Source organism: Lactuca virosa, chromosome 4 (genome assembly GCF_052849685.1).
Source record: "Lactuca virosa cultivar CGN04683 chromosome 4, Lactuca_virosa_CGN04683_v6, whole genome shotgun sequence".
Lineage (NCBI taxonomy): Eukaryota > Viridiplantae > Streptophyta > Magnoliopsida > Asterales > Asteraceae > Lactuca > Lactuca virosa.
In genome coordinates this window covers 323,985,690-323,998,751 of record NC_136429.1, presented here as the reverse complement: position 1 = coordinate 323,998,751, position 13,062 = coordinate 323,985,690, and the positions used below count along the sequence as shown (strand labels likewise).

Below are 13,062 nucleotides of genomic sequence, written 5' to 3'. Positions count from 1 at the left end.
TCCACAACAACTTTCATGTCTCCCAACTGCGGAAGTGCTTGGTAGATGACTCCGCAGTAGTACCTTTAGAGGATATTCAGGTAGATGACAGCCTGAACTACATCGAGAGACCAGTAGCCATCCTTGACAGGAAGACGAAGGATCTGAGGAACAAGAGGGTTGAGTTAGTGAAGGTGCAATGGCAGCACCGCAAGGGCTCGTAATGGACTTAGGAGCCGGAGGACAAGATGAGGGAGCACTACCCAGAGCTATTTCCACACGCAACATACTTCGAGGACGAAGTCTAAGATAAGTGGGGGAGATTTGTTACGCCCGGTTCCTGGTATGTATTTTAATTCAATTTATTCATTTTTGTACAGGAACTCGATGAGTTGAAGGCCCCAAACTCGTCGAGTAGGAATGGAATATGGACGCGAGATTTAAAGTCTACTCGACGAGTTGAAATCCTCAACTCTATGAGTAGGGTTGCCAGAGTGAAACCCTAATTTTCAGTGTTTAGCACCCTATTTAAACACCTTAACCTCCAAAGGTTGGCCTCATATACAACGTCCATCATCCCAAACCCTAGCCACGAAACCCTAACTCATCTTTAAGTGTTTTGAGCCATTTTTGTGCATTCTTTGTGAAATTGAATAAGAGGATTCTTGAAGAAGGAGCAAGACGTGAAGGAGAAGAGTTGATCCAGAAGTTGAGCTCCATTACTGGTTCATTGGAGGTATAAAACTCCCATCTTGTCTATTTAATGTTTAGATCTAGTTTTAGAGTGATTTCTCCATGTTTTGGTCCAAGAATGCTAGTCTTTGGGACTTGGACGTCTAATGTGGGAAAACCCTTCAGATCAAGGGTCTTTAGGGGGCTTCATGGCATAAAGGTGCCAATTTTATGTCCATGAAGGTCCCATGCAACTTATGTACCATTCTTTTGGCCTTTTGAGCAAAGTAGTCCATGCATGCAAGTAAAGATAGGAACTTTACGTGATATATCATCCCTAGGGGACCAGATCTATGGTTTGGAAGCATTGAACTCAATTGGAAGTGACTGAATGAATTTAGACTAAGAGAACTCGACGAGTTGTTCACCCAACTCGGCGAGTTGGATCGTGGTCTCCGACCTTTTCTGTTACTGAGCAAACTCGGCGAGTCTAGGAGGTGACTCGGCGAGTTGGCCATGGTTTTTGGGTTTTGAAAACTGAAGAACTCGACGAGTTCATGGAAGAACTCAATGAGTTGGTGTGACAACCGTCAAAATTGAGTCAAGTCAAAGTCAAACAAAGTCAACAAGTCAAAACCAATCAACTCAATTAACCCTTGTATATTAGGGTTTACACTATGTAATTACTGTACAATGCAATATTTTAATGAGAGAAACATTATTTGGAAAGTTCGTGTGTTGAATTTCCTAAGTCTCAAATGCAGTAAACATTGAACCAAAACGATAAAAAAAATTTTACTATTGCACACTCATCGGGAGTGTGTACGACACTAAAACACGGTTTAACGGGGTTTACGAACCTTGCGTTGTGAAGCCGGACACTCAAATTAATCACAAACGAAACCTCTCTAAATCGTTTTCAGTCTATCTCTTTCTATTTGAAATCTCTCCCAAATCTCTCTCAAAAGTTACTTTAACTTTTTGTAATCATTCGGGCCATCCCGACCCTTAACCGGGTCAAAAACCACTTGAAACGGGGTAAAAACGGGTAAAATAGCCTTAAGGAACCAAAACCCTCCTATTAGAAGCGAAAACTCTCATGAGAAGCCTCTCAGGACCGAAGCCTCTCAGGACCGAAGCCTCTCATGAGAAGCCACTCAGGACCGAAGCCTCTCAGGACCGAAGCCTCTCATGAGAAGCCTCTCAGGACCGAAGCCTCTCAGGACAGAAGCCTCGCATGAGAAGCCTCTCAGACAGCCCATGCGAGAGGTCTCGCAGACGGCCCCTTTTTACCGGTTTTTCGACTACGACTTCGTTTTAACTCCGTTTTTCATTATTTTAACGTGGGATTTTCACCCAAAACTTTATTTTATAAACTAAGGCCCCAAAATATATAAATCTCCAGGGTTTTTATAAAAATATATTAAAAGAATTAGTGGTTGAACTAATTATTGAGGGAATATTTGTTTTTCCTTAATTTATGGCAAAAGCAAACCACCACCACCTCACTCTATGATCAGCCACTCTTTCCCACTACTCCTTGTCACCTTAGTGGACCTTTACACCCAATCTCCAGCTCTTCCCACGTTCTAAGAGCTGGAGGATTGATCCTCTCTCCTCATTCTCCATAAAGTCCTTTCCTTCTACACTTAACAACCAAAGAACACTCTCCAAAATTCTCTCATCTTTTCTCTCAACTTCAAGAACTTCAAGGCTTTCTCCAGGGATTTCTTTCTTCAATTAGTAAGTATCTTCATCATTCACATAATTATTAAACTCCATTCTACTCAAATCATTGATATCTTACACAAATTCCATCTTATTCGGTGTTAGATTCTCGAATCATCAAGACATCTTCTTAGTGTTCTTGGGTTGAACACTTCCTCTATCTCACTTTCATCTACTGAAATCACATAAGGTGAGTTCATACCCCTACATTTACATGTTTTTCTTAAGTTTTAAGGGGGAAATACAAGTAAAATCATCAAGAACACAATTAAACCTTTTCTATCAGATTACATCAGAAAAGATGAACTTCGATCACGGACTGTTTTGGTCAACTTAAATATTTTAGTTTTCAAAACTGTTCCAGGTGCAAGTAGTTCAAACTCTTAGCTTTAAAATGGCTACTTGAACATCTCCATATGATTGTTCTACAATTTATGGTGATTTTTACAAAACTTCCTATCATTTCAAAGGCAAACCCGGACCAGTCTGTGGTTATGAACATTTTCACCTCTGTTAGAAATCACTAAAAATCATGATAAAATTTACGAACAAACTAGACTCATATTCCAAACTCTCAGAATTTGCGGATTTGGATTTAGAGCTTTGATGATTTTTCTATAAATTTTCTAAGAACAGTAACAGAAACTGTATACAACAAAAAGTTGCTGTCAATTTCATTTCACCTTGTAACATGTTGAGCAAGGTGTATATCTTTATGTGATTATATGTTATTGCAATATATGACATTTTATCTTAATATTTAGACACACATCAGTTTACAAATAGATTTGGACATATAAAATATAAAGAATAACAAGTGATTATAATCAAAGTACAACCGATACATTCAAACATTTAATAAACTATTTTGAATATAGTTTGCATACATTACTACGTACTACCCTTGGTTGATAAACTATAATAGGTATAGTTTATGAAACATTACATAACACATACATTTAAAAAGGGTATATTTATACAAAGGATATTTTCATTAAGCAAGGTACGGCCATACGGTACCAAGTTTTCATAACACGTAATTTCGTTAATGACTTTATTGAAACATTACATAACACATACATTTAAAAATGGTACATTTATACAAAGGATATTTTCATTAAGCAAAGTACGGCCATACGGTACCAAGTTTTCATAACACGTAATTCCGTTAATGACTTTATGAAACATTACATAACACATACATTTAAAAAGGGTACATTTATACAAAGGATATTTTCATTAAGCAAGGTACGGCCATACGGTACCAAGTTTTCATAACACGTAATTCCGTTAATGACTTTATGAAACATTACATAACACATACATTTAAAAAGGTACATTTATACAAAGGATATTTTCATTAAGCAAGGTACGGCCATACGGTACCAAGTTTTCATAACACGTAATTCCGTTAATGACTTTGTGAGACATTTACTTCAAATTACCATTAAGTTCTATATTGGGTCTGACAAACCCACACCTTAGCTGCATGCAACAGCTAGACCGACAGGTCTGGGGTGACAAATGTCATAACATTTCCGACGCCTGAAGAACGTCGTTTCAGGCCAACTAGGTCATAGCATGGTTATAATAACTCACATGTGGTATTAACAAACATAGAATTTACTGGAATTTCACTAAAATCAAACGAGTTTATGTCGATTTAAACTTACATTATTTATTATAAGTAAGAAAAGTTACTTATACATTTCGGTCTTTGGATTTAAGACTACATATACATTTTAAGGAAAATATTGGATTTTTATAAAACAAATACTACTTTTACAAACGAAAGGCTTTTAATAATACCAAACAAAAGCTTATGAACTCACCAACCTTTGTGTTGACACTTTTTCAAACAACTTGTATTCTCAGGAAATCATTAAACAGGTAACCAAGTGCTTTTGAGGATGGGACGCTAAGGGGTCTACTATTTCATATTTTGTCAACATATTGTAATTGATTCGTAAACATGTAATTCATACAATGATGTAACTTTTTCAATTATATATATGTTGGTTGTGTTTGCTTGAATTACTATTACAATTGTTGTTATGATACTATACATGAAGTCCTCCACCCCCGGACATTTCCGCCATCCTTGGTTTGGGGGTGTGACATTTGGGTTGAAATGTACCAATTCTATGGAAAAGTGGAACTCGGCGAGTTGTGAAAGAACTTGACGAGTTAGATCGCGATTTCAGGGTTTATGATTCATGGAACTCGACGAGTTGATGGACCAACTCGGCAAGTTGAGTCAACCTATGATGTTGAATTTGTCTAGAATGTTGACTTTGACGAAGGTGTTGACCTTGACTTTGACTTTGACCAAAGTGACCTTTAAGGGAGTTATGAGTATGAAAGGGGTAATTAAAGGAAATCTTGAATGTATAGGAATTTGAGTGGAGCTGGTTCCGAGTCGAGGACAGTTTAGCTACTTCACGACATTGAGGTGAGTTACCTTCCAGTAAGAGTGGGTCGAAGGCACTAATGCTGACCCACTAGTATTGATTATAGTTGAGATGATTGTCTTTGTGATAATTGTCTGGTATGCCACTATTTGTTATGCTTTATGTGCTAGTATGTTATGTTATTATGCGATAGTGGTAGGAAGGGTAGGATAGACCCTATTACCGGTCGAAAGGACTGAAGGGGTAGGCCAGCACCCAGATATGCTAGGCAGTGTGTGACATCTGTATATATATGCTAGGATATATATGTGGTAGTGGTAGAGGTGAAATAGTCCCCAGTTACCGGTCGAAAGGACCGAAGGGGTAGGCCAGCACCCAGGTATGCTAGGCAGATACCGGTCGAAAGGACTGAAAGGCTAGGCTAGCATCCAGGTATGCTAGGCAGTTACCGGTTGAAAGAGACCGAAGGGGTAGGCCAGCACCCATATATGCTAGGCAGTATGTTATTGTATGGTATGTGGTATGTCGGTTGACCAAATCAAGCTAAAGGCATTCCCCTTTTCATTGGCCGATAGAGCAAAAGATTGGTTATTTTATCTTCCACCGGGGTCAATCAACTAATGGACCGAGATGGCAAGAGCTTTTCTTGATAAGTTCTATCCCGCTTCAAGAGTCTCAAGTCTTATAAATGAGATTTGTGGAGTCCGCGAAGGTCAAAATGAAAATTTTGATGATTATTGGGAGAGGTTCAACAACTTGTGCTATAGTTGCCCACAACACCAAATTCCGGAACAACTCCTCATTCAACACTTCTATGAGGGATTCCTACCAATGGAGAGAAGACTAGTTGATGCCTCAAGTGGTGGAGATGTCTTTAGCAAAACTCCACAACAAACAAGACAACTCTTCAACACCATAGCCATAAATTCACAACATTTTGGCCCTCGCCAAGATATGAAGAGAGAAACTCAACAAAAAGTCAATGAAGTGGGAACATCAAACCTCGAGTCTCAAATCAAAGACTTAACCTTCGTTGTTCAAAAGCTAGCCATGGGACAAACTCCACAAGTAATGGTTTGTGGAATATGTGCAACCATGGGACATCCTACGGATATGTGTCCCATTCTCCAAGAAGATGCGGAACATGTGAATGTCACGGGAGAATTCCAAAACTACCACAACAAGCCATCTGGTTACCAAAATGCATATAATTCAAGTTGGAAGCCAAATCCCAACATGAGCTACAACCCAAGACTATTGCCTCAAAATTCATTGGTTAGACCTTCTTATCCACCACCACAACCTCACTACCAACACCCACAACCACACTATCAATCCAAACCACACCCTCTACATCACCAACAACCTCCTCAATCCCAACCAAGTAGCTCCGAAATGTCTCTTGAAGACATTGTCAAATCCTTAGCCACTAGTACCCAACAATTCCAAAAAGAGACAAGAACTAGTATCTCCAACCTTGAAGCACAAATGGGAGATATAGTTACATCCATAAGCAAGTTGGAGTCCTGTGGGAAATTGCCTTCTCAAACCGAAAAGAACCCAAATGTCAATGTGGTGACCTTGAGAAGTGGCAAACAAGCTAGAGAAAGTAGTTCAAAGAAGAAGCCAAGGGAAGAAGAGGAAGAAATAGAATTCATTCCCATTGAAGAACCTGTAGTCAAGAACGATGCACAAGCCGGAGCCCCAAAGAAGACTACCCCTCTAGTGACACCAATAGCTACTCAACCGTCATTCCCCTCTCGACTTGCAACTTCAAAGAAGAACATGGAGGAGAAAGAGATCTTGGACACCTTCCGAAAGGTGGAAGTAAACATTCCTTTACTTGATGCAATCAAACAAATTCCTAGATATGCAAAATTCTTGAAGGAGCTTTGCACCAACAAGAGAAAGTTGAAGGGAAATGAGAAAATCTCAATGAACGAAAATGCATCTGTGGTTTTTCAAAGGAAGCTTCCACCTAAGTGCAAAGATTCGTGAATGTTTACGGTTCCTTGCAAGATAGGAGATGTCACTTTTAGTGGTGCCATGCTTGACCTTGGTGCTTCTATTAATGTCATGCCCTATTCGGTGTATGAATCATTGAATGTTGGTCCTCTAAGTGAAATCGGTGTCATAATCTCTCTTGCAGATAAATCAAGTGTCTTTCCTAGAGGTGTTTTGGAAGATGTCCTAGTGCAAGTGAACTATTTAGTCTTCCCGGAGGATTTCTATGTGATTTATCTAGATGAACAAGTGTCCTCAAAGTCGGGTATAATTTTACTTGGGAGACCATTCTTGAAGACGGCTAGAACAAAGATTGATGTATATGCGGGAAGCTTAACGATGGAGTTTGATGGGGAAACAATAAGTTTTAACATTTACGATGTTATGAGATATCCTAGTGATGTTTCATATTTGTGTTTTGTTGATGTTATTGAACCATTAACCCAAGAGTTGTTCGAGTTGTCTAATGGTGACATGTTAGAGATGATTTTAAGCAAAGGGTTTGATTGTGGAAAATTAGCCAAGAAGTTGAAGCTCTAATCCCTAGACCCCGAAGTTGAAAGATTGGTTAACAGTTTGGAGATCAAGAAAACCACTCAATTTAGTGTGAAGCAAATTGAATTACCTCAAACTCACACAAGATTGCTACCCTCCCTTGTTCAACCACCGGAATTAGAATTGAAGGTCCTTCCTCAACACTTGAAGTATGCGTACTTAGGAAACAACGAGACTCTTCCGGTCATCATTTCAACTCACTTAACCGAGTGTGAAGAAGAGCAACTCCTCAAAGTATTGAAGGAACATAAAGAAGCAATGGGTTGGACGATTGCGGATATCAAAGGGTTGAGCCCTTCCACTTGTATGCACAAGATTTTGATGGAGGATGAATGCAAGCCGATTCGGGACGCGCAAAGAAGGTTGAACCCACCAATGATGGAAGTGGTCAAGAAAGAGATTTTGAAGCTCCTAGATGCGGGAATGATCTATCCAATCTCGGATAGAAAATGGGTGAGCCCGGTCCAAGTCATGCCGAAGAAGACGGGGATCACGGTGGTCGAGAACAACAAAGGTATGATGGTCCCCACCCGTGTGCAAAATGGGTGGAGAGTATGTATTGACCACCGCAAACTCAATGCAAGCACAAGAAAATATCACTTCCCATTACCTTTCATTGACCAAATGTTAGAAAGGTTGGCCGGGAAATCCCATTATTGTTGTCTAGACGGGTACTCCGGTTTTCACCAAATCCCGGTGGCACCGGAAGACCAAGAAAAGACAACCTTTACATGTCCATTTGGCACTTTTGCATACCGGAGAATGCCATTCGGATTATGTAACGCCCCGACCACTTTCCAACGTTGCATGGTTAGTATCTTTTCGGAATATGTTGAAAATATAATTAAAGTTTTCATGGACGATTTTACGGTATATGGAAACTCCTTTCAAGAGTGTTTGACCAATCTCACCAAAATTTTGAAAAGATGTATTGAAACGAATTTGGTTTTAAACTTTGAAAAATGTCATTTTATGGTGAGTCAAGCTCTTGATTTGGGTCACATTGTGTCAAAGAAAGGAATTGAGGTAGATAAGGCCAAGATTGATGTTATTCAAAGCTTACCTTACCCGACTTGTGTTCGAGAAGTTCATTCTTTTTTGGGCCATGCAGGTTTCTACCGGAGATTCATCAAGGACTTTTCAAAGATAATAAGACCAATATGCCAACTCTTGCAAAAGGATGTTGATTTCGAGTTCAATGAGGCGTGCAAAGAAGCTTTCGACAAGCTCAAAGAGTTGTTTACATCCGCTCCCATCATGCAAGCACCAAATTAGGATCTCCCCTTTGAGATCATGTGTGATGCAAGCAACTATGCAATAGCCTCCGTTTTGGGTTAAAAGAATGGAAGAGCCTCCCATGTGATCTACTATGCATCCAGGACACTAGACAATGCTCAAAGCAACTACTCTACCATAGAGAAGGAGCTATTGGCCATAGTGTTCGCTTTGGAGAAGTTTAGGCAATATCTACTTGGCACCAAAGTTATTGTGTATTCGGATCACGCACCTCTCAAGTACTTAATGAGAAAGAAAGATGCAAAGCCAAGACTCATCTGATGGATTTTACTATTACAAGAATTTGATTTGGAAATCCGGGACAAGAGTGGATGCGATAATCTTGTTGCCGATCACCTAAGCCGAATCACTTCGAATGAGACTCCTTTCCCGTTGCGGGACGAGTTTCCGGATGAGCATCTCTTTTCCCTTACTCAATCTACTCCTTGGTATGCCGATATCGTTAACTTTTTGGTCACGCAAAGGTATCCCGACACATTCACACGTGCTCAAAAAGATAAATTGAAAAGTGATGCAAAATACTATGTGTGGGATGAACCTTATTTGTGGAAACATTGTCCCGATCAAATTATTAGGCGATGTGTGCCCCAACAAGAGCATCAATCCATATTGAAATTTTGTCATGAATTTGCTTGTGGGGGACACTTCGGACCTATCCGGACCTTGAGAAAGGTCCTTGAGAGTGGACTATTTTGGCCAACCATGTCACACGACTGTTACTTGTTTTGCAAAAGTTGTGAACGGTCCCAAAGGACGGGGAACATTTCACAAAAGAACCAAATGCCACAAAATCCAATCCTTGTTTGTGAAAATTTTAAAGTATGGGAAATTGATTTCATGGGTCCATTTCCCGTCTCATTTGGCAACGTTTATATCTTGCTCGCGGTTGACTATGTTTCTAAGTGGGTTGAGGCCAAAGGCACACGATCGGATGATGCCAAAACGGTTATTGACTTTTTGAAATCTAATGTCTTTGTGAGATTTGGTGTGCCTAGGGCTTTGATTAGTGATCGAGGGACGCATTTTTGCAATAAGATGATGGAGGCCTTGCTGAAAGAGTACAACGTGACCCATCGTGTCTCTACCGCCTACCACCCTCAAACGAACGGTCAAGCGGAAATTTCAAATCGTGAGGTGAAGAGTATTCTTGAGAAAATGGTGAATCCTTCAAGGAAAGATTGGAGTTCGAGGCTTGATGATGCCTTGTGGGCCTACCGAACCGCGTACAAGCCCCCGATAGGAATGTCTCCATTTAGGTTAGTTTTTGGAAACCATGTCATCTTCCCGTGGAATTGGAACACCGTGCATTTTGGGCGGTCAAGCAATGCAACTTCAACATCGATGAGGCGGGAAGGCATAGGAAGCTTCAACTTCAAGAGTTGGAAGAATTGAGAAACGACTCTTATGAAAACTCGAGAATTTACAAGGAGAAAACGAAGCTCTTCCATGACAAGTCCATTACTCGCAAGCATTTTGAGTCGGGACATAGAGTTTTGCTTTACCACTCGAGATTGAAATTATTTCCCAGAAAGTTGAGGTCAAGATGGATAGGTCCATTTGTTGTGCTAAAAGTCTTTGAGTACGGAGCGGTTGAGATCCAGAGTGAAGAAACGGGGCAAGCCTTTAAAGTCAATGGACATCGTTTGAAACCTTTTTATGAAGGTTTTAACGCAAATGTCTTAGATGTCATCCAATTGGATGCCCCGGTATACTGAAATCGAAAGGAAAGGACGTCTCGCCAAAGACGTTAAAGAAGGGCATTTTTGGAAAACTTCAAGTTTTCATCTTTTCTAATTCCTAATAAATGTCGTAGATAGATCCTTTTTGCATTTCATATTTCTTCTTCTTCCTTTTTGCAATAAAAGAGTGTTGGATTTTAAGGCCCGGTGTTCGTTTTGTTCAAAGGGCGAAAATTGAGGAAATTGTTGCAGGATACACGCGGACCGCGTGTACTCGGGGGTGTGTCCGCGTTAATAAACAAATGGTCCGCGTGTGGTTGCCAAAAGTGTCCGCGTCCAACATCAAAAGGCAGAAGGATTTCATGTTATTCCACGCGGACCGCGTGTGTTCATGGGTCTGTCCGCGTGTTTATACAAACGGACCGCGTGTGCTCGGAAAGATGACCGCGTGAACAGTCGAACAAATGGACCGTTTTCAGCATCCACACGCGGACCATGTGTACTCGTGGGTTCGACCGCGTGTTTATACAAACGGACCGCGTATTATCCCTAGAAACGCCTGCGTGTAAAGAATGCAAACCAGTATTTTTCCAAGCTTATTCACGCGGACCGCGTGTACTCGCGAATGCGTCCGCGTGGGATGTTGACTTCCGTTGACTCGGTTTTGACCACCTTTGACCACAACTTAAACCTATCAAAAGCACCAGCCGGTCCTCCTTCTTCCCCGCTTCCACTCCTCTTTCTCCAAACTCCATTAGAACACCTCCATCTCCACCACTAAAACTTGATTTCCCGTCAAACCGCCGGTCGGAATTACGTGAAACCACCACCATTCTCTCCCATTTTTCGAGCTCTACAAATCCCACCCAAAATCCAGTCCGATCCGTTGCTAAAATTCCGGGCGCCACCACCACCATCTCGCCACTTCCCGGCCATTTTCCGGCCAACTCCGGTCGCCTCTCGCGATTCCGACACCACCATTGTGCTCCTCTTGGTCAAGGCAACAAACCCCACTAAAAATATCTCTCAAAGTTTGCCGGAAAATTTCGCCGGAATCTCAAGCCTTTTCCGGATTTTTCGGGTTTTCACGGTAAAATTTTTCTCACGGGATATTGAACAAAGCTTAAAAGCTTGGGGTGGAGAGTTGCAAGATTTTCAAATCCCAAATTTTCGCGCGCAAAAAGATCATGGGTACATTCTTTCCTTGACTTTAATTGACAAATATGCATGTTTTAGAACAAAATTTTATATGGCATCGCATCAATTGAGTCTTGATAATGTTTCTTGCATTGAGTATTGAATCATTTTAGAAGTCCATAGGGAGTTGATTGGTGATTGGAATTGAAATACCATTTTTTGGGATTGTTGTTCGTGTAGTTGTTATTTTTTTTCTTACAGGTAGGCCATGTCCACGTCTAGAAAACGATCGGCTGCCGCCCGAGGCAAAGCCCCCGTCAGAGCTCAAAATGATGCACCCGACATTCCAAGATTTCGGGATGCCAAGGCGGCTGAAAATTACATGAAGAGTTTGCCTAGAAAGGTCGCCTCCACCAAATTTGTGTGCAAACCCACGCTCATCTCATTAGGGGTTCTTGAAGGGGTCACCCAATTGTTCCGTAACATCGGGTGGGAAAACCTTCTCAATCTCATGGCACACACTTACAAGCTCCCTACTAGAGAGTTTCTTGCCGATTGCGGGTTAGATAGCGAAAAGAAGAAAGCCGCATTCCAACTTCTGGGGGACCGAAGGTATATTGATTTTGCAACAATAAACGACATCTTGGGCTTACCTTCCTCGAACACATCCACGGTTTTCGACATCTTGCCTGTCGAGTTCAACCACGAGACCTTTTGGACGGAGATCACCGGAGGGATCTTTTCGTGCGTCGGTCGAGATCAAGCAACCTCCATCATTCACCCGTGCCTCCGCATTGCCCATCGTATCTTGGTGTGCACTGTTTTTGCCCGCAAAGAAGCCGGCCAGGTCACAAAAAATGAGCTTTTCTTCCTTTGGTGCATGACACGACGTGAAAACCCACCAATCCCGGACTTTGCTTCGTTTTTTTTTCATAAATGCGCATTCATGAGAACCAAAGCGTCCGGTGATATTTTCATTGGTGGATTTGTCACCCTTTTAGCCCGCGGTCTTCACATCGAGCTCCCAGACGAATACCAACTTGTTGACAATAAAACTTTTTTGGATGAGCGTGTTCTCACAAACATGCATCACATCCGTCGTATGAACAGGAGCAATTTTACATGGTATTGTCCTCAAGGGGTCGGATATCTCATTCTTCCCGACCCTCGAGTCACCGACTTCACCTTCCACGATCGCACTCAGTGGAGACTCGCGAGGACCATCATTCAGTCAGTCAATAAGGATGCGCTCCAGGATCAAGATGATTACGAGATGTATGTAGATGACAAGCCCGGCGATGAGCCCACCCATGGTCCACAGCACGCCCAGCCCCAAGCACCTCCCGGATATTACCCGCTTCCCCCCAATTTTGCCGAACGGGTCGAGGCTCTTTGTGTCTCCAACCAAATCATGTCCCAGCAGATGCACCATATGTGGGGGTGGCACCAATCACAAAACCATTTCGAGAATTTCCCCCTTCCTCCTCCCTATCCATACCCTCCACCCACCCTTATCCACCTCCACCTTACCCTTACCCCTACCCCCAATACCCATATCCTCCTCCCGATCCCCCGGTCTAGGTACTTCCACCTCGCCTTAA

The 13,062-nt window shown here is 41.7% G+C and overlaps 1 protein-coding gene across 1 annotated transcript; it reads left to right on the top strand.

Annotated features, from left to right (window-relative positions):
- The first annotated feature begins 6,788 nt into the window (after nt 1-6,788).
- LOC145106095 (uncharacterized) lies at nt 6,789-10,037 on the top strand. Its single transcript, XM_079043140.1, has 3 exons — nt 6,789-7,270; nt 7,370-7,863; nt 9,466-10,037. The coding sequence occupies exons 1-3, from the start codon at nt 6,789-6,791 to the stop codon at nt 10,035-10,037; spliced, it is 1,548 nt and encodes a 515-aa protein (XP_078899266.1).
- The last annotated feature ends 3,025 nt before the right edge of the window (nt 10,038-13,062 follow it).